At 37.1% G+C, this 23,304-nt stretch overlaps 2 protein-coding genes across 9 annotated transcripts in view; both read left to right on the forward strand.

Annotated features, from left to right (window-relative positions):
- Positions 1 to 325: 325 nt before the first annotated feature.
- On the forward strand, positions 326 to 10,938 carry zdbf2 (zinc finger, DBF-type containing 2). 8 transcript variants are annotated; one of them, XM_067374298.1, is made up of 7 exons: positions 326 to 1,215; positions 1,414 to 1,506; positions 3,563 to 3,607; positions 6,539 to 6,572; positions 6,707 to 6,803; positions 7,964 to 8,091; positions 8,229 to 10,938. In XM_067374298.1, the coding sequence occupies exons 3-7, from the start codon at positions 3,571 to 3,573 to the stop codon at positions 10,639 to 10,641; spliced, it is 2,709 nt and encodes a 902-aa protein (XP_067230399.1). In that variant the 5' UTR covers positions 326 to 1,215; positions 1,414 to 1,506; positions 3,563 to 3,570; the 3' UTR covers positions 10,642 to 10,938. The 8 variants fall into 8 exon arrangements, with proteins under 8 accessions (XP_067230399.1, XP_067230401.1, XP_067230400.1 ...); XM_067374300.1 differs by having other exon boundaries at positions 326 to 1,112; XM_067374299.1 differs by having other exon boundaries at positions 326 to 868.
- A 2,403-nt stretch (positions 10,939 to 13,341) lies between these two features.
- Positions 13,342 to 23,304, forward strand: part of adam23a (ADAM metallopeptidase domain 23a) — a 32,058-nt gene continuing 22,095 nt past the window's right edge. The window contains exons 1-6 of the mRNA XM_067373109.1: positions 13,342 to 13,420; positions 14,113 to 14,336; positions 14,874 to 14,950; positions 20,784 to 20,847; positions 20,933 to 21,015; positions 21,323 to 21,386. Coding sequence (XP_067229210.1) covers positions 13,342 to 13,420; positions 14,113 to 14,336; positions 14,874 to 14,950; positions 20,784 to 20,847; positions 20,933 to 21,015; positions 21,323 to 21,386 — 591 coding nt within the window. The remainder of the gene's footprint in view (positions 13,421 to 14,112; positions 14,337 to 14,873; positions 14,951 to 20,783; positions 20,848 to 20,932; positions 21,016 to 21,322; positions 21,387 to 23,304) is intronic.

Below are 23,304 nucleotides of genomic sequence, written 5' to 3' on the forward strand. Positions count from 1 at the left end.
GATTGCCGATTTCAAAACACTGCTTCAGGAAGCTTCGGAGCGTTATGAATTAGTGTGTCGAATCAGTGGTTCGGAGCGCCAAAGTCACGTGATTTCAGCAGTTTGGCGTTTTGACAGGCGATCTGAATCATGATTTGATACGCAGATTCGTCATGCTCCAAAGTGTCCTGAAGCAGTGATTTGAACTGATTTAAATACATTTAATGGATCTTGAGAGAGGAAGTGTCATTGCTCAGGCCTCACGGAGCCACTGGATTTCATCAAAAATATCTTAATTTATGTTCTGAAGATGAATGAAGGTCTTACGGGTGTGAAACTGCATGAGGGTGAGTAATAAATGACAATTTTCATTTTTGGTTCAACTAACCCTTTAAAGTTATACTGTCTTCAAAATGAACACTTTAAATATTTGGCATGTGCTTTTAGCATGAATGTTTTGTTTTTAAGAGCATTAACTTTTTTTTTTTAATCAAATGCCAAGCAGATTCTAATATATTGTAACAATTATGTAGTTTATTTAACTTTACATGTTGTTTTCAATCACTTTTTTATATATAGGGTGAATTCAGGTTGATTGGGACACTTTCCAATTCATTTCAATGGCAAAATGTGTCCATATTGGCATGTTTATCACTGCTACGAAAACTGTTGCAAAGCTGCATAGTTTGCAAGATTTGTAGTGTTACTATCAATGAATGCGATCTGAATTTTCTGTTATAGTTAGTTATTTTGGTCGGGTTGAGTTTACAGCCCCATTGATCAGACTTGTGGGCGGTTTCCCGCGCTTTACTCTTACGTCACTTCACTAGTAGACATGCGCTAAATACGGAAACCGATGGGATCTAAGTGGAATAACATCCATAATCAGGTGACAGCGTGATGAAGACTGCAGCCTTGTTATGTTTATATATTTTCTAGATCGTATTTAAGTGAATATTTACTATGTCACTGTCCTGTTGTCACCTTCCACGTTGCCATGCTAAGTGTCACTAGCTTGCTAGGTGAATTAGCATAGCAGGCTAGCTCAAACTGCAGTTTGTGTGATCCTAAATAGTGTTTGTTTTCTGAAACTGTTTATAATTCAAGCGTTTTCAAATGCATTTTAAGTGAAGGTGGGTTTCTGTGGTAATATTGGCACGCGCTGTTTAAATGGCCGTGTTTGTGTGTGCAGGCCGGCAAATAAACACGGTTGATGAGTAGTTAAAGCTGGACATGGTAAAGAAAAAAAAAACATTTAAAATTCATTAGAAGTTAACTATATATGTGTTGTGAAGTATTAAAACTGATTTAAGATACAAATTAATGTATTTTTGTTTTAAATATTCTTTATCAAGCATAATAATAACCAAGTGCACTTACACGAGACTTTTAAGTGTCTTTTCTAATTCTGGCTAACGCATTCTATATCTTTAGATACGACTTTTAACTCACTACACGTGGCTGTGCACATAAACGCGGTGATGTGACACGGAAACATTAATAGGCATCCTCTCAGTCTCCATGTAGGTGAGTATGCATTAATTTAGTAGGTCTGTTCATTGAAACAATGCTATTTTACAGTCTCTCGCTGAAATCAAAGTGTACTTATAAAATGCATAACAATACAGAATACGTCAGTAATTGCTAGCAGTAAATGTTTTGTGCAAGGCCCTAAGCAAAATAAAAAATAGAGCATTTGCAAGAGAAATTGCCTGTGCATAAGTCATTCCACGAAACTGGTACGATTTGGACTTAGACATTTTTTTTTTTTTTTTAATTTACCAAAATGTATTCGTTTTCTGAGCATTCACAACATTAACAAGGGTACTTGTAATCTTACAAGGGTACTTGGTTGTTTCAATAAGTACTGTACATTGTTTCCTTTACGCTTACTTTAAAAACTAATGTCTTTAATGGGGAATATTTTATGTTTTTGAGGTCTGAGATGTGGGAATGGTAAAGAGAGAGAGGGTAAACAGTTTGCAGTTTAGCTCAGTATTGCCATCTAATCTGCCAATATTGTCTTAAATATCCTGCATTACAGTTATATACGGTATTAAAAATAAATTAATAATCCCTTAAAGTAACTACAAATGAACATGTAAAGCAAATTTTAAAAAATAAACAAAAAAACATATCTTGCAAAGCATGCCCCCGCCCCATGCGATGTTCTCACCTTTTTCCCCCTTATCTCCTTCCCCCTTCCTATTAATCAGATGTCCCTCACACTAATTCAGTAAATGCAAATATAAAGGTTAAGTAAAATCTCACACTTTTGCTATACTAAAGCCTGAAGTGGACACTTTTTTGTGACCCCAGGTCTCTGTATTTAAAAATGTATTCAGATACCACTTATAGTACATTTGAACCCGTAGTGTACTACAAGTGGTAACTAAATACACATTTTAAATACTGAGATAGTATATTAAAAGCACATTTTAGTTCATATTTCATACTGTCTCAAAATAGCACAGTTAGATGTTCTTAAGATTATCTTACTAAAGAAGAATATTTAGTATATTAAGTACAAAATAAGTGCACGAAAATAGAGCACTTTTAGTATATTGTAGAAGTGTACTTTTTTTTCACCTAGGACAGCAACCTCATAATTTATCATCAAAGGCTTAACTTCAGAATTTGAACTGAAATCAGTATTCTTATGATTGCACTGAACATTTTAGACAGAGTTCAACTAACTTTAAATTACTTTTTCATAAACTTAACAAAATAAAAATGTAAGTGTGACGGGGTTGTGATTTTTTTTGCCCAACTTGGCCACTGCTCTAAATCTAGTGGAGAGTGCATGGCATGCATGATATTAAGAAATTATGAATAATGTTGAAATAACAAAGAAAATTTTCACAAGAAATAGTTTTCTATCTTTAAGTGATGTAACGGGGTTGAGTCATTAAGCTTGACAAACACAATTTTACAACATAATTTAGGTATAATTATTAAAGAAGGTGGTAACTTGCCTGTGTCTGCTCACAATGTTGTTCAGAATACTTCTATGATATCACTTCCTATTAATGATGTAATAAATATCAGTTCCTTATTTTTATAGGGGGAGAATGGTTTGTGTAACAGGGTTGAGGGGTTACTGAGGTACGGAACTAAATGATGTGATTTTAATGAATAATCATGACTTTACTTCGGAAAAAAAAAAAAAAACATTACCAGCAAAAAAGCACAGATGGGAATGGCAAAAAAAAATTCTCATTTTATTATTCATATCCGAAGTACACTTTCATAGAAGGCCTTGTGGGACGTGACAACATAGGTGGTGTCACCTGAAAAAAACAAAATTTTTAATATGAAGATAAAATGTATGTTATGTTTTTAAACATTATTAAAGGAGACATTTCAATTAATGCAAAAAGCTTTAAAAAATATATTTTGGTGACCCAATAGATAAAATACACTGAAAAGGGTCAGAGAGATTCAAATCGTACCGGTTTCCTGGAATGACTCATATAATGTAACATGTGAAATACTTTTGCAATATGCAAAAACTGTACCGTGTGTAATACAATAATATACTATGTAAGCAACATTCTCTCTGTGTTTGTGTTATTGTTTAAAGACAGTACCATGCCTTTGGAGGAAGGACCACAGTCCTCTGCTAAAAGTAAGGTTCTTTAATCTCACACTATTAAATTTCAGAAATATTTATTTATTTATTTAATCATTGAGCACTGCAGAGCCAGTGGGACTAATAATACCAACTAAATAATAATGCAGATAATGATATTAATGTTAGAATAATAAAATGAATAATTAATACTTAGTTGTGTAATAAAGATTTGTAATAATTTGTAAGAAAACACAGTTATGTAGGGTTTCTCACGTGGGCACCAAAATGTGTTTTGCTCTTTGGTCACACGGCACCTAAGGTGAGTGTGTCAGATGACTCTTTCCTTCTTTAACTGTGGGGCACTAGCCAAAAATTTCACCTTGACAGTAAAAAAAACAATCAAAGATTGAATAAATAAAAATGATGTAAACTGGAGTTTTTAATCTGACAAATCTGAAGGATTTCGGATAGCATATAGAGCTGTTTACTGTATTATCAACACAAGAAAGGCACATGTGTAGTAAAATAAATTTGTTTTTTAAATTTTAAAAAGACAAACAAGAATAATAAACACAACTACTAAATGAATACCATGAATGATAAAGGAATAAAGTGCATAAGGGGCATAAAATAGAAGTACAGTAATTAAGTTATCTTATGGAAAGATTAACTGTTGTTTCTCTGAAACTAATAAGGTGAAGAACCTTATTATGCATCAAACAAATAACATCTTCCACTGGTTGTGCTGGGTAGCAATGCAGTGGAGGGGGACCAGAATCTGTTCCAACAGCCTTGATCGGGAAGCGCTGTGGGATGATCTCTTGGAGGACCAAATGGGTCCTAAAATCTGGAACACGCCGACGAAGGTACCTTAAAGTTAAGGTTTGCTCACCGGAGCTTAACCTTGTTGCAAATGTATCTGTATGTCTTCTGCCTCTCTGAGCCAGAGACTCGGTCAATCCGCTCGCTGGATGAAGACATAGTGTTTGTTAATGTCTCATTCTTCACAGACTGGAGACTCAGAATGTAGTGCTGCCTCACAAGCCGTAGACTTAGAGCATGGGATCTGTTGATGTCACTTCCTTCACAGGCCAAAGACTCAGAACTTGATTGTATCCGTTAATGTCTCCCCCTTATAGGCCGGGGACTCAGAAAGGTGTACCTGCTATTGTCTTACATTTGCAGGCCGGAGACTCAGAAAGTGGTTTGTCTGTTATTGTCTCTCTGGACAAACCGGATACTCAGAAAAAGGAGTGTCTGTTGAAAAGGTGCATTTATCCCTTTCCGACAAGGAGGAGATTGCAATTGGGTGCTTCTCCATTCCAGTGCTGTGATTGGCTGGTGGCATCAGAAAGAGTGACCCACCCTTCTTTCCCCTGTGGAACTTGTTTGCACAATCGAAAGCACACAGTTAGTGTCTTTAAAGTTTTACCAATGTATTATTCGCTTCCCAAACTATCAGCAGTATACCTTTGGCAATGTTCTGAACACAGAGTCAAAATACAAAACTGTCATGCATGCATTCTTTTTTACATTAAAATGTTCATTCACCCCAAAATGAAAATTATTTAATTAATTACTCACCCTCATGTCGTTCCACACCCGTAAGACCTTCATTCATCTTCGGAACACAAATGAAGATCTTTTCGATGAAATCTGACAGCATTCTGTCCTTCTATAGACTGCCTTTGCAACTTGATCTTTGAAGCTTCAAAAAGTTCACAAAGAGGTCGTAAAACTAATCTTCTGTCCTTTTAAGAATGACTGCACATTTCTAATATATCATCACACATCGGATTTTTTTCCTAACAGTTTACATTTGCGTAGGACATAACAAAATGTGTTTGCTTTAATACTCCACAGAATGTACATGTGGCATAATTGTGTGTGTATTTGACCAAGAACCGAATTACATTTTTGTGTGAACTATTCCATTAATATGTATCCATTTATTAAGAGATGACGAGCACATTAAGTGACATTGTCCTGCAGCACTTCATAGATGATAAATGGAATGAGAATTTTAGAATGACACGGCTGTCATTTATTACACTGTTATTAACAACAACCGCTCGTTCCATGCGTCATTCGTCATTGCACATGCGTAGAACTTTCAAGTTTTGTTTTACAGTCTGATCAAGTGTTTACACGTCCTATTAAACGTATTAAAAAAGGTTTAAACCACCACTGACCCCTTTCAATCAGATTTGGCCAACTCATTGCGATTGACGTGGTTACATGTGCCTTTTTTATTCCAACTATGTAACTAGTCCAATTAAAAATGGTAGTGAATGGTACCAGAGTTCAGAAACCATCTGTCAGAAAGCGCTCATATAGCAAAATAAGTTCTCTTTAGCTGCTAAATGCGTTTTAATAGTTTAAAACCACTTGTTTTTAAACCATCCTGTCATTCCCGGGTTTGGTACTTGGGGTCTTTTTCTTGCCCTCTAAGAAATGTCAGTCAGTTGTCTTACCATCCTTGTCTGATGGTGTTGGACATTTGCTTGTGCTATAGTTTACCAAAAGCCAGTCCAAATGTAGCCAACCTTTCTTTACTGTTGCAGCCAGAGGGGGTCCTTGCCATAAAACTTGGCCCTGGAATGTGCTGTACACAACACTTGTCATGGAAATCTAGCCAAATTAGATGCCAACATGGACAGGTTGTGAGACATGTCCTTATCTTCAAAAATCATGAACAACACTACAAAAGAAAAGAAAATGACAGAGACTACCTAGACTACAATACATATGGCTAAATAATGAGAATGAACATTAATAATGAGGAATTGTTGTCTTAAGATATCTAATAAATAGTAATATGTTTAAATGTTTTATTTTAAGGGCATTTTTCTTTTATAAGATAAGTAGATTTGGTACTGTGTTGGGTCACCACTGATGTCCAATGTAACATCCGGATCCTGAGCACAACTAGTTGAGAACCACTGATTCAGAGAATGCATGTAAATGTTTTGTTATGTGTTGTAGATGCAGCGAGGTGTCCAGCTGATACATCCGGCAGGTGAGTTGTCTGAAAATAAATTCAACGTTTGCACCAATCCACTAGCCATCCCATTATGTATTCTCAGTAGTAATTCAATTGCAAATTTAAACAAATATAATTTTACCAAAATCTATTATTTACCCCACCTGAAGGACTGGTAGAGGAGAACAGCCTGTTGCTGGTCCTTCTAGCTCCCAAAGACAGGGTTACTGCAGCTGCTGTCAAGTTCTGTACAATAGTGTGGAACAGGTGCGTAACTCTCTGGTAACATCATTCCTTCCCCTTTAATTACTGTTTTGATCTAGGTATTTGTTAAGCTTGAGTTAGTAGTTCTATTTAAACAAATCAATGGCTAATACGAACTATATATACAGTACAGTCCAAAAGTTTGGAACCACTAAGATTTTTAATGTTTTTAAAAGAAATTTTGTCTGCTCACCAAGGCTACATTTATTTAATTAAAAATACAGTAAAAAACAGTAATATTGTGAAATATTCTTACAATTTAAAATAACTGTTTTCTATTTGAATATATTTCACAAAGTAATTTATTCCTGTGATGCAAAGCTGAATTTTCAGCATCATTACTCCAGTCTTCAGTGTCACATGATCCTTCAGAAATCATTCTAATATGCTGATTTGCTGCTCAAGAAACATTTATGATTATTTTCAATGTTGAAAACAGTTGTGTACTTTTTTTTTCAGGATTCCTTGATGAATAGAAAGTTCAAAAGAACAGCATTTATCTGAAATACAAAGCTTCTGTAGCATTATACACTACCGTTCAAAAGTTTGGGGTCAGTAAGAATTTTTATTTTTTTGAAAAGAAATTAAAGAAATTAATACTTTTATTCAGCAAGGATGCATTAAATCAATCAAAAGTGGCAGTAAAGACATTTATAATGTTACAAAAGATTAGATTTCAGATATATCCTGACAAAAAATAATCCTGACAAAAAATATTGTACACAAATATTTTGTACAATTGTACACATTAAATGTTTCTTGAGCAGCAGATCAGCATATTAGAATGATTTCTGAAGGATCATGTGACACTGAAGACTGGAGTAATGATGCTGAAAATTCAGCTTTGATCACAGGAATAAATTACTTTGTCAAATATATTTAAATAGTACACAGTTATTTTAAATTGTAATAATATTTCACAATATTACTGTTTTTACTGTATTTTTAATTAAATAAATGTAGCCTTGGTGAGCAGACGAAACTTCTTTTAAAAACATTAAAAATCTTAGTGGTTCCAAACTTTTGGACTGTACTGTATATTGCACTATAATACATGTTAGTTGAACTCCTTGTGACTTAGAGATTGTAATATCATGCATTTATGATAATCATTATGAGTTATTAAGGATTTATTGTAAACAATTTATTGTTGTATTCTGCAGCATATCTTGAGTGCCCAACATAGAGAAGTGGTACGGGCTTCTAGAGCTAGTGTATCTTCTGGAAGTTTATTAGAGAGATTCCTCCAGGATGTGCTCCAGCATCATCCTCATCACTACAGCGATACACGGTATGCTACCCATGCATTAACAGTTTAGATTTCCTTGTTGACATGTTGCCGTAATATATTACATGTTTTATGTTTTGTAAATTGAAAAGAAAAACTCGTATTCAGTTATTGCTTTTGACACTTCTTTTTCTCTGTAGGCCTACCCATGCTGATCTACCTTCACTAACTACACCACTTGTCCCAAAGGAGGTGCTCTCAGAGGTGTACTGTGGATCAGATGAGGATGGTGTCTCTGTTGGGACACGTGAGGAGATGCCTACCTCTGACGAAGAGTCCTGCCAAATGCTGCAAATTGCAGCCTCAATTCCAGCAGTGACGACTGACATCACTGCAACTACACATATACAAACTACTTCCCAAATTGGAACAACGGTGCCTGAACCACCTCCCCCTGAAAAGTATTCTCCCACACAGGGTTTTATGCACAGGACTAGTGGCAGCTCTGCCAATGACAAACCACATACATCACAATTGACACTACCTGCTCAGAGAGAAAGCTCACAAAGACATCCCTGTGCTTCAAAGCGTCCACCAGTCGCCAAGGCTGGAGCTGTTGAACACAGGAAAGCGCACAAGAAAACCAATAGGGATAATGAGGGGAGCGACTCCATTACAGCATCCCATGCCCAAAAAGCTGCAAAGTGCATTACCTCAAAGGAGCAGCCTGCAACCTTTCGAGCAGTGGCTGAGGAGTCCACAGTGGGGATTTCAGGACTGCCCCTTTCGAATGTCCTTCATAGGGAACAGACATTCAGTCATCTGTCAGACCAGATTCGAGATGTGATAGAGGAGGTTATTGAAAAATACTGTTATGGCTACAGTCCCAAAGTCGACCAGCAAGAGGATGATGCCAGGTTCCTTTTGAGTCCTCAGTCTATGAGTGAATCCGAAGGCAGTGAAGAATGGGACAACGCGATACAGATGGCTTTGGGAAAGGCAAAGGGTGAAGAAAAGAATTTAGCCGAGTTACTAGAAGTGCATATAAACCTTGAAGACCAAGGATACCAGACTCAGCTGCACACAGCTCTAAACTCTGTGGGAACACCTGAGGAAACCAAGGAGAGTGCTGCTGAGAAGGTGTTTCCTGATCTTCCCCACATACCACAGTCTTTTGTTGGAAAAACGTGGACACAAGTGATGTTTGAAGATGACGTGAAGATAGACTCCATAGTGAGAGAGTTCCAACAAGGCCAATTCCGTTGCTATTTTGAAAGTGAATCCTTGGCTATGTTTGGGAAGCACAGTAAGAAAAGGAGAAAGAACAAGAACCGGGAAAGAAAAGAAAAAGCAGATACTGCTGGATGGGAGCCTACAGATATCTTGCCGCTCATGGAACACAATGAAGAAGACCCTACACCTTCAGCTGTTTTGTTGAGGAAAACGAGGCAAAAATTTTACAGACTAGCGTCACGTTGCCAAGTGGTAAAGGTAAGCCACGGTACACAGACCATCCCTCTTAGCTGCCCTGTGGTGCGACCGAAATCAACGCAAGAAACATTCCCCTCAACACACAGTGAAGAGCCCCAGCAATGCCCTAGTCTTGAAAGGACCCCTGACATGAAGACCAGACTCTGTGCATTAAAGCTTCCTGCTTCTTACTGCAAGATAATGAGTCCTCTACAACCTAAAACTGTGGTCTATGTGCTTTCATCCCCAGATGGGGGTCAAGGAATCTCCAAGCCCACCCCTATTAAGAAAGCAGGGAGAAAGCGGAAGTCATGTGACAGTGATGTTGGCCAGAAGTACAAGTACAAAAAGACACCTCTTAAGTTCTACGACCCTTTGACCAATAGGATATTGAAGAGTCCACCAAAAGGCATATCTTTACCCTCTAATTCCAAATCTCTTTCACATGTCCGCCAGCTGTTCCGTAGCCTTAGCCCAGATATCAACAAGGAGAGGCAGGGCCTGGAGCAGGGGCAGTCATCAGGAGGTTCTCGAAAGTGTCGTGGTAGGAGCAGCATGGCTGATCTATGTACCTCCACCTCAGACTCAATTCTGGAGAGCGGTGGACCCTCAGAACCTGGTTCTTCTTTGTCTAGCAGCCGAAGAGCTTTATTCAGCCGCTCCTCTATCTCAAGTAGCAGTTGTTTCCTCCTTGGACACCTCACGCCATCTGATTCTTCCAAAGCACTTCCTCACTCTTGTGCAAGCAGTTCCTATAAAGTTGGAGGATTGGAACAAGAGGAACACCGCCAACAAACGGCAGTTGACCAAACACCAATCAGACGTAGCTTACGGAGGGCTGGACCTTTGACTCCAGCCAAGAGACCATCGGTACCCCCTTACAGGACCAAGAGGAAGTCAACCAAACCACAGCGCAAAGCTAAATCACAAAGCAATCTCCGGCAAACTGTTAGCTCAAGTATATCTGCAGAATGTAGGACATCTCCCAGAAACAAGAACCCTGCAAAGGCCTCACTTAGATCATCTAAACTGGCGATACAGCCGGTTATTACATCCTCTCCTAAACAAATAAATACAATGCTCAGTGCCAGTCAGCAGAAGAGAGTGAGGGGGAGGACCGCCACTGTAAATATAGCAGACTGAACGTTATCAGACACCAGCCATGAGCATAAGCTGACTTCTGTTCTTTAAATGCTGTATAGTTTTGCACAGTTGAATTTCAGCTGACTGTTTCTAGTTGAAGTTCATTTTTGTCTGTATATGTCTTATTTGTCATATGCATTTTTTAACTTGTAATGAGTATATATTTTTTAAGTTTCTAATGGGTATTTTCTCAGAGGTTGATATTGATGGTTGTAAATTAAATTTATAATTATTAATATTTTTGTCTTTCATAAGTATATTAAGAGCATTTTTTATTCTCTTTGGGTTTTGGCACTGTATCAAATTGTTTAAAATACATACCAACAAATGCAAAAATTGCTTAGGTCAACAATACGTATCCTACACAAGGCAAATGTGCTCTTTGGGAATCAGCCATTTATTCTCACAAACACGCAATACAAGTGCCTTCATGGGCATTTTACACTCTGTCCCTTAAAAGTTTAAATGTTCCTAATGGATGAGGTCAAAGCATTTAAGAAAAAAACAGTCATAGTGATGGAAGTGATCTTCCATGAAAATCCATCAACATTGTTTAAAAAAAAAAAAAAAAAAGTATTGCATTTCATTTAGGCAAGTAAAGTTTTTTTTTTTTTTTTTTTTTTTTTTTTATTCCACAAAGAGCAAAACAGTGCTGGGTAGATTACAAATTGTAATGAGTTACTGATTCCAAATTATGTGGCAAAAATTTGTAATCTGTTACATTACACATTTAAGGTAATGTAATCTGACTACTTTTAGATTACTTTTGACCTAACTCATTTATTACATTGATTTGAATAGAATAATCTTGACACTGGCAACGTGCCAACAGACAAGACAGAGCAGGTTACTTTTGGTATATAAATCAAAGTCTCAGCTTTCAAATTCCATCTTTTTTTTTAAAAAAAGAAATTCAAATAATAAATACCATTTTGTGGCTCTTTAATGTGTGGTGACAGTTCGCTGTAGCGCCTCAGTTCAATTGGAACGTGAACCGATCATCTCTTCCTACTTGTTATAGCACAAAATGAACATCAGAAATGATGTTGTTTCAACTGTGAAAAGACATTGATACACACCATTTTTAAGTTCAAGTCCACCAATGTTAATCGATTAATTCCTGTCTGGTTTGTTTGTTGGACAAAATGGCAGATTTAGCATTACAATTGGTCAGATTGCCTTCTGAACATGTATAAGCAGTAGGCTTTTAGGCTTAAAAGATAAAAGTAATAGTAGTAGTAGTAGTAGGGAGAATCATTGAATAATGAATAATTTACTGACATTGTAAAAATAACATGTAATCATGTAATCCATAAAAAGTAACTTTAGTCTGATTATGATCATTTTAAAATGTAATATAATTTAATTTTTGGAATCTGATTACATAATCCAGATTACACGTAATCAGATAGACATACAAGTTACAGTTAGGCGCTGTATACAAGTACTGTGCAAACAATTGCAGATTATTTTGCAAAATGCAGTGGTGTGGGTTGAGAAAATGAAAGAAAAAATATATAATTGCAATAGAAAAATACATCTGTATATAAGATGGCAATAATCTTATATGATGTGGTGGATTTATAAACATAAAATACATGAAATAGTGGCAGAAACAAATCAACTTAATCATTCATTTCTAATTTAAACATTCTGTCTGTCCATGCATGTGGTCTGATGTAGATGCACTTTTAATTAAGGGATTAGTTCACTTTCAAATGAAAATTAGCCCAAGCTTTTCTCACCCTCAAGCCATCTGAAGCAAAGCGATGCATTTGTGTAAAAAAAAAAAAAAAATCCATATTTAGCAAGTTATAATGTAAAATATCTAGACTGACTCCCGTATTCAACTTGCGAAGAAAGTGTAAACTGGCATCGCGTCAGTTACACCTTTTCCGTAAGTTGAATAGGGAAGGCGTAGGGCGTAGCGTAAGCTTTTTAAACTGCGATAGTTTAAGAAGGCAGAAGCTAGATATTTTACTTCATAACTTGTTAAATATAGATTTTTTTCTTTTTTACACAAACGCATCGCCTTGCTTCAGAAGAACTTTATTAACCCCCTGGAGCCGTGTGGAGTATGTTTATGATGTATGGATGTGGATGGAGACACTTTCTTCAGCTCATACTCGTTGGTATATTTATTAATATAACTCTGTTTGTGTTCATCAGAAAGAAGAAAGTCATATACACCTGGCTTGAGGGTGAGTAAATCTTGGGCTAATTTTCATTTGAAAGTGAACTAATCCTTTAACGGATTAACTATGTCTTTATTTACGCATAAAAGACTAAAGCTTTTATTCCAGGCTTAGGTTGTGGGCTAGTGTATAACAATTCTAGTTGTCCAAATTCATTACAACCAACTGATTTGCTAGGATGAGTGTGCTGGCGAGTGTACAAAGTGAGGATGGTTGACGCGTCAGCGCAGCAGAAGATGCAGTGCGCAGGCGCACTGGCTTCCCTTACGATATGAGCTGCTTGGCCACCGCCTTCCATCCATCCGTGCTACCACCCCTTCGCCTTCTTCCAAGTCCTCCCCACCCCTCAGCATCCCAACCGTGCTACCCACCCCTCAGTCTCCGATGCTGCATGAAGGATTTCCCCCACTTCCCGCGGGATACGCACTAAAATCGCCCTCGTAATAATGGACTCGCTGTAAATTGATGCGCTAATGACATTTTATTTAGTCTTCAAATATGAATCATGCGTCTGATATTCCATCTGTGTCTGCTCGCTAGCATATTTATTTCCTTGCCATCTTCTATCTCCTCAATCTCAACGGGTAAGTATAACGTTTACCTTGCGCAACTTTATTATTTACATGATATTATTCGATATTTGCTCTAGTATTTGCCTTTCCAAAGCCTTTTGTTGCGGTAGGAAATCCCAGCTTGATACGCAGGCTCTGTGCAGGCTTTGATTGAGCAGCCTCCATTACTTAACTGTGTTTACGGCCGTTTATACATGTCAATCTATGCAGAGGGGGGTAAAAGCTTTTGAAGGCCTCTCTATGGGTTGACAGCCCCATTAGTATGGTGTTGTATATGCTATAAGGACTGAATCTTAATTCGATTACCATGACAATAGATTATCATTAGCTGACATGATGCGTGTCTAATGCCTTTACAATTCAGATATCACATATCCAAATATGCATCTGATAAAGTTGAGAAAAAAATTATATATGGTAATGTTTTGTCAATACGTTTCTCTTATTTCTCTGTTGCCATTATTACATGTATCATGTCTCGCCCTCTCATCCACTGTCTTAAATGTGTGATCAGATTTCAGTGTTTTATTTGGTTATCAGCCGTAGTGCCTCCGTTCGATACACTGAGATCTGCATAAGAGAGATCTGTGCGCAGCTTCTCTGCAGCATCACAGGGCTGCAACTGCTGGCACACGTTCATATATAATTGACGGGATCCTTCTCCGAGATGAAGAGACTGTAAACAATTTCCTCCTATCCTGCAGTTTCCAGCGCCGTGCAGAATGAGGATCTCAGGGATCAGCACGTGTCTGAGACCCCGCGAGAAGCGGCAGCAGCAGCACCGGGCAATTCCACGGGTAGAAAATCGGAAGAGCGTGAGGTCACCGTCACATATCCCTCCCGGCTCATTTACTACTTGAATGAGGATTCGGAGAGCACGTATCACGATCTGGACACTCGGGCGAGGAACCAGGCCGGGGATGGACAGGTGAGAGGTTGTCTCGCAGTGTAAAGTATGAAGATCCCCTCCCCCCCTCCTGTATTTAGGTCTTCAACACTCCTGCGCTAAGGAGTTGTGGAGCAAGGAAGATGCTTCATTTCATACCTCGAGCAGCTGCTGGGAATGGTGCAGTATGCCCAACGCTCAGAGTTGATCCAGGTTCACCGGCCCTCCCTCACAAATCTAATGCACTTTTCGCAAAAGAAGCAGTTTTTTTTTTTTTCCCTCGCTCTCTCTGTACTGAACAGACGTTGTGGGATTGTATTGTGCACACACTCTCACTTTACTTCTGCCAATGCAGTGTTTTTGCTGTAAAACAGCACAGCTGTGTGATTTATGATGCTCTAGAGCAGATGTTTTATCTGTAGATGCACTTTGCCGTTTGATAATATGATTTAATGTGCGTGCAAAACAGAAATGAAATTTCACCATTACGTTTGCAGGCTTTGCTGGCAGATTTGATGTAGTAACATATGTTTGTTTTGTGAAGTGTTAATGAGCCCCTGTTTATCTCCCTGACTGCAGGATGTCCACCTGGCCCAAGCAAGTTTCCAGCTGGACGCCTTTGGCACCACGTTCACTTTGGACCTTACTTTGAACAAGTAAGTGTGTGTGTGTGTATGTAAGAGACAGGTTCAAGAACGCTGAATTGTTCAGTTGCACATTGTCACATTTTTTAAAATAAAGCAGCTATATTCTCTCCTTTTTGTATTAAAATCCTAAAAATCTCTTGCTGAAGTTGGTTCCGTGCTTATCCGTTTGTCCTATTCAGTTCTCATCCTGCCTTTTGTCTGTGTCGGCATCTTAACGTTCAAGGTATTCATTGAAGATCTAAGAACATTGTGGTTTAAATCATCCAAACTTTTCCCTGTAAAAACTGTGAATGTGTTATGATTAACAGCATATAAGGTGCTTGGTGTTTTATTTGAAGTTAACTGCCATCCTGGTAATTACATTTACCTTTATTAATTTAACAGATGCTTTTGTCAAGGCAGCTTACAGATGAGGAACATTGCAAGCAATTTGTCATGTAGAGCCAATGATATTCACTGTATACAAAGTAGAAAGATTAGGAAACAACCCAACATATCAGAACTTTGGCTGACGTTCTGACAAGGTTCTCTCAAAGTTATGAACAAGTTATGGAACATTTTTCCAGTAACTTTAATAGAACATTAATTCAAAGTTATCTGGTCTTTATTAAGGTTCTCAAAATGTTAGCACAAAAACATTATTTATGCATGTTTTAGTTGCACGTTCTTCTGATGTTCATAGATGCAAACTCCTCACCTTTCAGTGAAAATTCACCTTTTTGAGACCAAAATAGGTCACCTGTGAGATTCGTGTAGATCTGATGAGAAAGTGTTTGGGGTGGTTGGGATTCATTCACGGTGAATGAAATCATGAGAATTGCCTTCTCAGTAAAAAAACAAACAAAAAAAAACCTCCTCCTGGCTTTGCAGGTGCAACGCACCTGGAAAGAGCGAATGCACAACTGAAGAGAGTCATCTTTGATGACTGACGCAATCATCTGGATCAACATGCGCATTCACAATTTCTATATATCCTAATTATTGTTAATATGTAATTAATTTTTTCAGGAGCTCATTGCTTCTACCTTGAGTTAAATTGCTAACAGTGATTGTAAATTAATTGCATAAATTATTACATTATTTCTAACTGCATTCTTTAAATTGTAATGTTGACATGCATTCTCTGAAAAGCTGCTTTGAAAGGATATGTATCGTGAAAAGCACTATACAAATAAATGTGAATTGAATTGAATTGAAATCTCCGCTAGGTCTGCCTGCGTGCCTTAATGAAGAAGAATCTCGTAAAGTAACGTTATGATAACCTTGATTTAATTGCCATAAGTATAGATATGTAAAGCTTGGGACTGTTAATTAGCCTGACATCGCTGACTTGTGTTGATCTGATCTTATTTCCACCGAAACATACTTTTTATTCCAAATACTTGTATAACGCTACTAACATTGCCATTTTGCCATTATGTTCACTCAGTTTGCTGGCGAAGTTTATGTAATCAGCGCATATTTAGTGCACATACTCAACTCATGATGAGTCAACATAAATATTAAATATAGCCGAATGGAGCAGCGCCTGCGCGTTTCTGGCTTACTTCAACACAACCATCAAAAAGCATCACATAAAGGCGCACTGGTTTGTTTGCTTTGAAGGGAATTGTGCAGACCCAAGAAACTATAATGTGGGGTAACTAACCCCAGTGTAAAAAGGGAAAAAAAACACCTAGCAACGATGAAGCACATCTGCCAATTTTTAGCAGACCCTGGCCAGAAATAAACCCTGATGTTGCAGCAGCGATCAAAATCAGAAGGCTAAATGACCTTTGAAGCTTCAAATAAAGATTGTATTACATTGTTATGTCAGTAGGTGCCAACCAGTGACTGTTAAAATATATTTGATAGAGATTAATTCAAAAACTCTGGATGGAATAAGTCTTTATTTATTCATTTCAAACAATTATTTAGGCTACATAATGAATGTACATTTATTACTCATTTATTATAACATTAAATAGAACATTTTGTCAGAACCTCAAGTAAATTAGGCATACATGTTATTTTCTTTAGTCGTCTATTGTTTTGTTTTCAGAATCATGGGAGAACCGTGATTTGTATTTTTTTTTTCTTTAATCCAGATTATCCAGAATCATAAATTAAGCTTAAAAGAATATATAACATATTTGGCGTCTAACTTATACTATAAGCACTGTTTCTGATATTAAATCTTTAAGACTAGGATAAAGTCTTTATGCACATTAACAAGGCTCTGGGACAATCATAATGCATAATAATCACTCAAAACATTCCCACAATGTTTGAACAATGGAATGTTCCCTTAGCGTTCACATAACCAAGAAAAAATGTTTGTAAAAACGACGTTTTGAACATTCAGATAACATTCAGAAATATTGTTTTCTTAACTTAATGGGAACGTTAGCAAAACTTTCTTAGAATATATTTTCTTTGCTGGGAAGTGCTGAGGTAAAATGCTGACGAGAAAAGAAAGTATTTTTTAGTAGTAAGTGGTTGTGGAGTGCTTAAGTGCTTGTGGAAAAGGTGTCTCTCCAGCTGTTTTTTGAACGTTGTGATGGTCCCGGAAGATGGTGTAGAGGTTATCAACTCATATTGAAAGGATTTCCTTTTTTCCCTGCATATATTCCTTTACACCAGGGATGTCCAATCCTGCTCCTGGAGGGCCAGCATCCTGCAAAGTTCAGCTCCAACCCCAATTAAACACACCTGAAACAGCTATTCAAGATCTTACTAGTCATACTAGAAACTTTCAGGCAGGTGTGTTGGAGACAAGTTGGAGCTGAACTCTGCAGTACAGTAACCCTCCAGGACTGAGTTTGGACACGCCTGCCTTTCACAAACAAGTTTTTTGCACAATTAAAATGAGAGCGCAGAATATTTATATCTGGTTTATATCAAAATTCAGCAAAGTTCACAAGTTCCCAAATTGTTCGGTTTTCATAATAACCAGGAATAGCATAGGCCATGGATTACATTTTTAATGGTTTAAAAGAATGAAAAAGGAAAATTCTGTCATCATTTACTCACCCTCACCCACAAAAGAAGATATTTTCAAAAAATGTATCAGGGTTTTTTAGTACATAAAACAAAAGTCAAGTGATTTTAGCCCTTCTTATGTGCACATGATTTTCACTTTTAGAACATTTTTAGACACATTTTAGTCATAAATAAGATCAGTTATTGCTGCCTACTTTCTTTTATTGAGATAAATGATATGTTTGCGAATGTCCATTTTTGCAAGGCTGATTAATTGTCAGCTTGTGACAGTTGTAAAAATAGGACCAGCTGCGACAGCAGAAGTGTTTGTGATCATGAGATAAAAGAGCTCAATATATTTTTCTTCTTTGTTTAAACAAATAAATTTCACTGTGACTTCAGCTATTCATGCTGTTGTTAATACATTTATCATATAGCATTAATATAGCCACAATCTGCTATTTCAAATACATTTTTATTGCATTTTTATTTACCATGCCTTAACAAACCTGTGTGGCAGAATCACTGATGACGTGATGCAGCGTCTGATCCACTAACAGCCTGGAGCTTCCATAACAGCTGATACGGAAGAGAGTGTTCTCCCAATGCGCACTTCACAAGTTCACACTTACATATAATTAAGTAGAGTAAAGGTTATGTGTATTTGGTGTGCTGTCTGAGGGGAGGGCTCAAAGCTCGGAATTTGCCCGAAACCCAGAGCACTCCCCCAATCCCAGGTTGGGATAGCAATAGTTAGAAGTGAGAAGATGGGGTGGTGGAGGGATGCTGGAAAACAGTCATGGAACAGACGCAAGTCTGCTCTATATATACCTCTTATCTTGTTAATGTGCTCCTCAACGTGTTAAAGGGGTCATGAACTGTGTTGTTTTATTGTTTTATAATGTTTCCTGGCATGCACTTATAATGTTAGTATGAATTTTTTTTTATATCAAAAATGATCATAATTTAGAAATAAAAGGCATTTTTCCAACCCTGATTTTAGCCCTCTAATTTGAATTCTGTGTTTTAAGGGGCGTGTCTGCTGGGAGACTTCTGTGTAAACGCCCACTGCTGTGATTGGCTGACATCTTTGCATATGAAATAGTATTACTCTCTCAAAAACTTTTAGCACATTTTTACTATTACAGTTCTCAAAGTTAACTAATCGTGAAAAGTGTTGATTATAGCATTACACTTAGATCCTATGGCATTATATTTAGATTGTGGCATGAAAGGTTGCTGAGATGAAGATTGTAGCCGATCACAGACATGTTGTTGAGCGCATGAAAGCAGTGATCTCGTCATTGCAAACTCGATTTCTGCACACTAATGAATGCTTTCATCATAACTAACAGTGCAAACCTGATGTAAATATAAGGGTGCTTTCACATTAGCACTTTTGGTGCACACACGGGTTTAATTGATGTCAGAGCACCCGCGAACCGTACCCGAGTCCGCTTAAAAAGGGTGGTCTAGGGTGCGGTTCAAGTGAACTCCGGTACGGTACCAAATTGCAGAAGTGAACCGCTATTAATGCAGTATTATTTTATAAAAATATGTGTTTGTGTGTGTGTTTCACTCACTTTCCCAACTAGCGTGACTGATGTGCTGCAAGCAAGCACGGTCCAGGCAATCGAACCAAGTGTGAAAGCACCCTAAGAGATTTGTTGAATAAAATGAGAGTTTTGGTAAGAGTCCAGAACTCAGTCACTGATAAACTCGTGCTGTTTGATTGACAGCTTCAGTGATTGTAAAAGGAGCGTTCTTTGGTCGTTTTCTATATATAATTTAATCTCTGTTTAAAAAACAGATTATTTTCATCCTACTAAGAGAAACAACGTGAAGCTGACCGTTTGGTCACTGGTTTGATTTACTGACAGACAAAAGATCATCTGACTGTACATGAATCATTAATATCAGATCAGGCATTAGAATAAACACAGTTACATGTTGTTGCATTACTGTCGAGTCCATATCGTAAAAGTTTGCAAAGCCTGTGCTGAAATGCGATTGATTTACCAAAGAATCCACAGTGAAATGTACCAAATACAAATAAATAAAGCTCAACTGAGACATTCACACTGTTAAAAATAAATAACTATAATCCTGCATTAGGATCCTTTGAAAGGTGATGTTATTTTAGTCCTGTATCGCTCTTCTCTCCGGGGCTAATGTTGCAATGATGAAGTAGGCGTTGATTTCTTCTGCGGAGGCGGGGTTTGAACTATTAGTCGTTCGCAGCCTGGTGTCAATTATAGCTTTTATTGGACTAACAAGGAAGTTTTCATTTCTGAAACTCGGATAATCTTATAGTACGATGAACTCTTATATATCAAAAGCTCAAGGAAAAGTTGATTTCTGAGTTCATGACCCCTTTAATTAGGTTAATTATCTGAACGTGCTCCACCCAAACTTCAAATTGTCCATTTTTTTATCTTTTTCAGTTATAGGAACGTTAAGGGAAAATTTGCTTTTATCATTTTGCGAACATTTTAGGACATTTTGCTAATGTTCCAATTAAGTTATGAAAACATTATTTCTGAATGTTCAAAATTTCCATGTTATCATTTTGCAAACATTATTGGACATTAAACTGAACGTTCAGTAACATTTAAAAAACAATAGATGAATGTGCAACTAAAATGCTTCAGGAAGAAAAAACACGTTCAATAAATGATGTATAAATACTGTTTTTTGTGCTAACATTTTGAGAACATTATTAAAGACCAGATAACTCTGAACGAACATTAATTAATCATCACTGGAAAAATTTTTGCTCATAACTTTGAGAGAACCTTGCCAGAACCTGCTTGCTGGGTTTATTATTTTGTTGTTGGATAATTAATGTGAGATTGAATTCTCTCTCTCACTTCTATTTTAGTGATCTGCTCTCTTCAGATTATATGGAGATCCACTATGAGAAAGACAAGCCCGTCCTCTCCAGGGTAAGACCCAAAGAACACACATCTATATCAGACAGAACCCTGAAAATAACTACTACATAGCAGTGATGAATGTGCGTCTGTTTAGGGTGGGGAACACTGCTACTACCAGGGCCATGTGAGAGGAAAAGAAGACTCCCGTGTAGCTTTATCTACCTGCAACGGGCTTCAGTAAGAAACCTTGTTTTATTTGTATGTGTGTGTGTGAGATAAAGAGAGAAAGTCTGACCTGGAGACCCACTGTGAGGCCAGATGGCAGTTGGTACACATGAAAAGATTTGAATGTCACCATGTTAGTGTGTGGTTGAGTGTCACAGAGAGCCGTCGAGGGAAAGAGAGAAGTGTTTGTTCGGTTCTAAAACCACGATTGTGGTTTTCTTGACAAGTGATTTGACTCATTGAGGTTTTATCTGTCCTTGTTCCTGTATCTGTTTTCCAATTGACATCCCTGACTCTTTCTTGTGATTCACTCTTCTAGTGGGATGTTTGATGATGGTAATTTTGTCTATCTCATCGAGCCTCTGAAACAGACTCACACCGTGGTAAGATCACATCATTACAACTTATCGTCTTTTGGGATTCATTATTCACACCAGGGCCGTAACCACCACAGACATTGATGGGACAAGTTCCCCCTCAGTTATTAGAAATTACCAAATTGTCCCCCTAATATTTGATATTCTTAATATGCAGTCCATTACGCACTGCTCTGTTTGTTCTTAAGATGACTGAATGTTACATTTTTAAGCTGGTCTGCCTCATTGGTCTAACAGAGCTCGTCAGTGTCAAAATGAGTGAGCTGGCCAATCAAATTAAAGAAGGCGGGGCTTACTGTTCATAGAATACTCATCTGAATTCCAACACAACACTTTAGTTTTAACAGTGAAAGAGTGTAGAGATGTAAGTAGCTAAATATTTAATATCTGACAACTGTTTTACAATAGAAATTACAAAATTAAATTATAAAATTATAAAAATACCGACAAAGTGAGTAAATCAAATGTCACCGTTTTGAACTGAAAATATGCTATCATTCTTCTTTCTTATAGTACATATAGTTCATAACTGAATGTGACAAGACTAGTAATGTTTTGCGTTTGGCAGTTATTTGACATTAGAGCTGTAACGGTACAGTATTGAAGTCACAGTTCGGTTCAGGTTCAGTACAGCAAGGCGAGAAAACTAAACATAAAATTGCCTTTTTATTTTTCCTTTTTTTTTTTAAAGGTGCCCTAGAACTTTTTTTTTTTTTAAGTCTAAGGTGTCCCCTGAATGTGTCTGTGAAGTTTCAGCTCAAAATACCCCATTGATTTTTTTTTTATTAATTTTTTTAACTGCCTATTTTGGGGCATCATTATAAATGAGGCGATTCAGGGGCTGCTGGCCCTTTAATTCTCGTGCTCCCCGCCCACGGAGCTAATGCTTGCCTTGAACAGTGCCTAAACAAAGTTCACACAGCTAATATAACCCTCAAATGGATCTTTACAAAGTGTTCGTCATGCATGCGTCAGATTATGTGAGTATTGTATACTGTTATATTGTTTACATTGATTCTGAATGAATTTGAGGCTGTGCTCCGTGGCTAACGGCTAATGCTACACTGTTGGAGAGATTTATAAAGAATGAAGTTGTGTTTATGCATTATACAGACTGCAAGTGTTTAATGATGAAAATAGCGACGGCTCTTGTCTCCATGAATACAGTAAGAAACGATGGTAACTTTAACCACATTTAACAGTACATTAGCAACATGCTAATGAAACATTTAGAAAGACAGTTTACAAATATCAGTAAAAATATCATGTTATCATGGATCATGTCAGTTATTATTGCTCCATCTGCCATTTTTTGCTATTGTTCTTGCTTGCTTACCTAGTCTGATGATTCACCTGTGCACAGATCCAGACATTAATACTGGCTGCCCTTGTGTAATGCCTTTCATAATGTTGGGAACATGGGCTGGCATATGCAAATATTGTGGGCGTACATGTTAATGATCCCGACTGTTACGTAACAGTTGGTGTTATGTTTTGATTCGCCTGTTCTTCAGAGGTCTTTCAAACAAATGAGATTTATATAAGGAGGAGGAAACAATGGAGTTTGAGACTCACTGTATGTCATTTTCATGTACTGAACTCTTGTCATTTGACTATGCCAAGATAAATTCAATTTCTCATTCGAGGGCACCTTTAACAAATGTCTCTTTGTGTTTAAAGAAATTCTGTTATAATTAAAATGTTCTTAAGGATAAAAAATCTATCTCAGCTAATGCTGTAAACTATATAGGGAGCCCTTACTTACACATTACTATAATATTAAATGATAAAATTAACAACAGAGTCCAATAATCAACACTTAAATAATGTAAATTGCACAAAAGGTAGGTTTTACATTAACTTCTAAATCTAATTATTAAGTTAATTCATTCATTTTTAATCATTTGTGGCACAGTGGCTGTCA

The sequence above is a fragment of the Chanodichthys erythropterus genome, chromosome 21, assembly GCF_024489055.1.
Source record: "Chanodichthys erythropterus isolate Z2021 chromosome 21, ASM2448905v1, whole genome shotgun sequence".
Lineage (NCBI taxonomy): Eukaryota > Metazoa > Chordata > Actinopteri > Cypriniformes > Xenocyprididae > Chanodichthys > Chanodichthys erythropterus.

Coding starts and splice junctions, on each gene's coding strand:
- zdbf2 (XM_067374296.1), top strand. CDS start 3,571: ATGCCTTTGGAGGAAGGACCACAGTCCTCTGCTAAAA. Junction 6,573..6,706: donor CCAGCTGATACATCCGGCAG/GTGAGTTGTCTG, acceptor CCCCACCTGAAG/GACTGGTAGAGGAGAACAGC. Junction 6,804..7,963: donor TGTACAATAGTGTGGAACAG/GTGCGTAACTCT, acceptor TGTATTCTGCAG/CATATCTTGAGTGCCCAACA.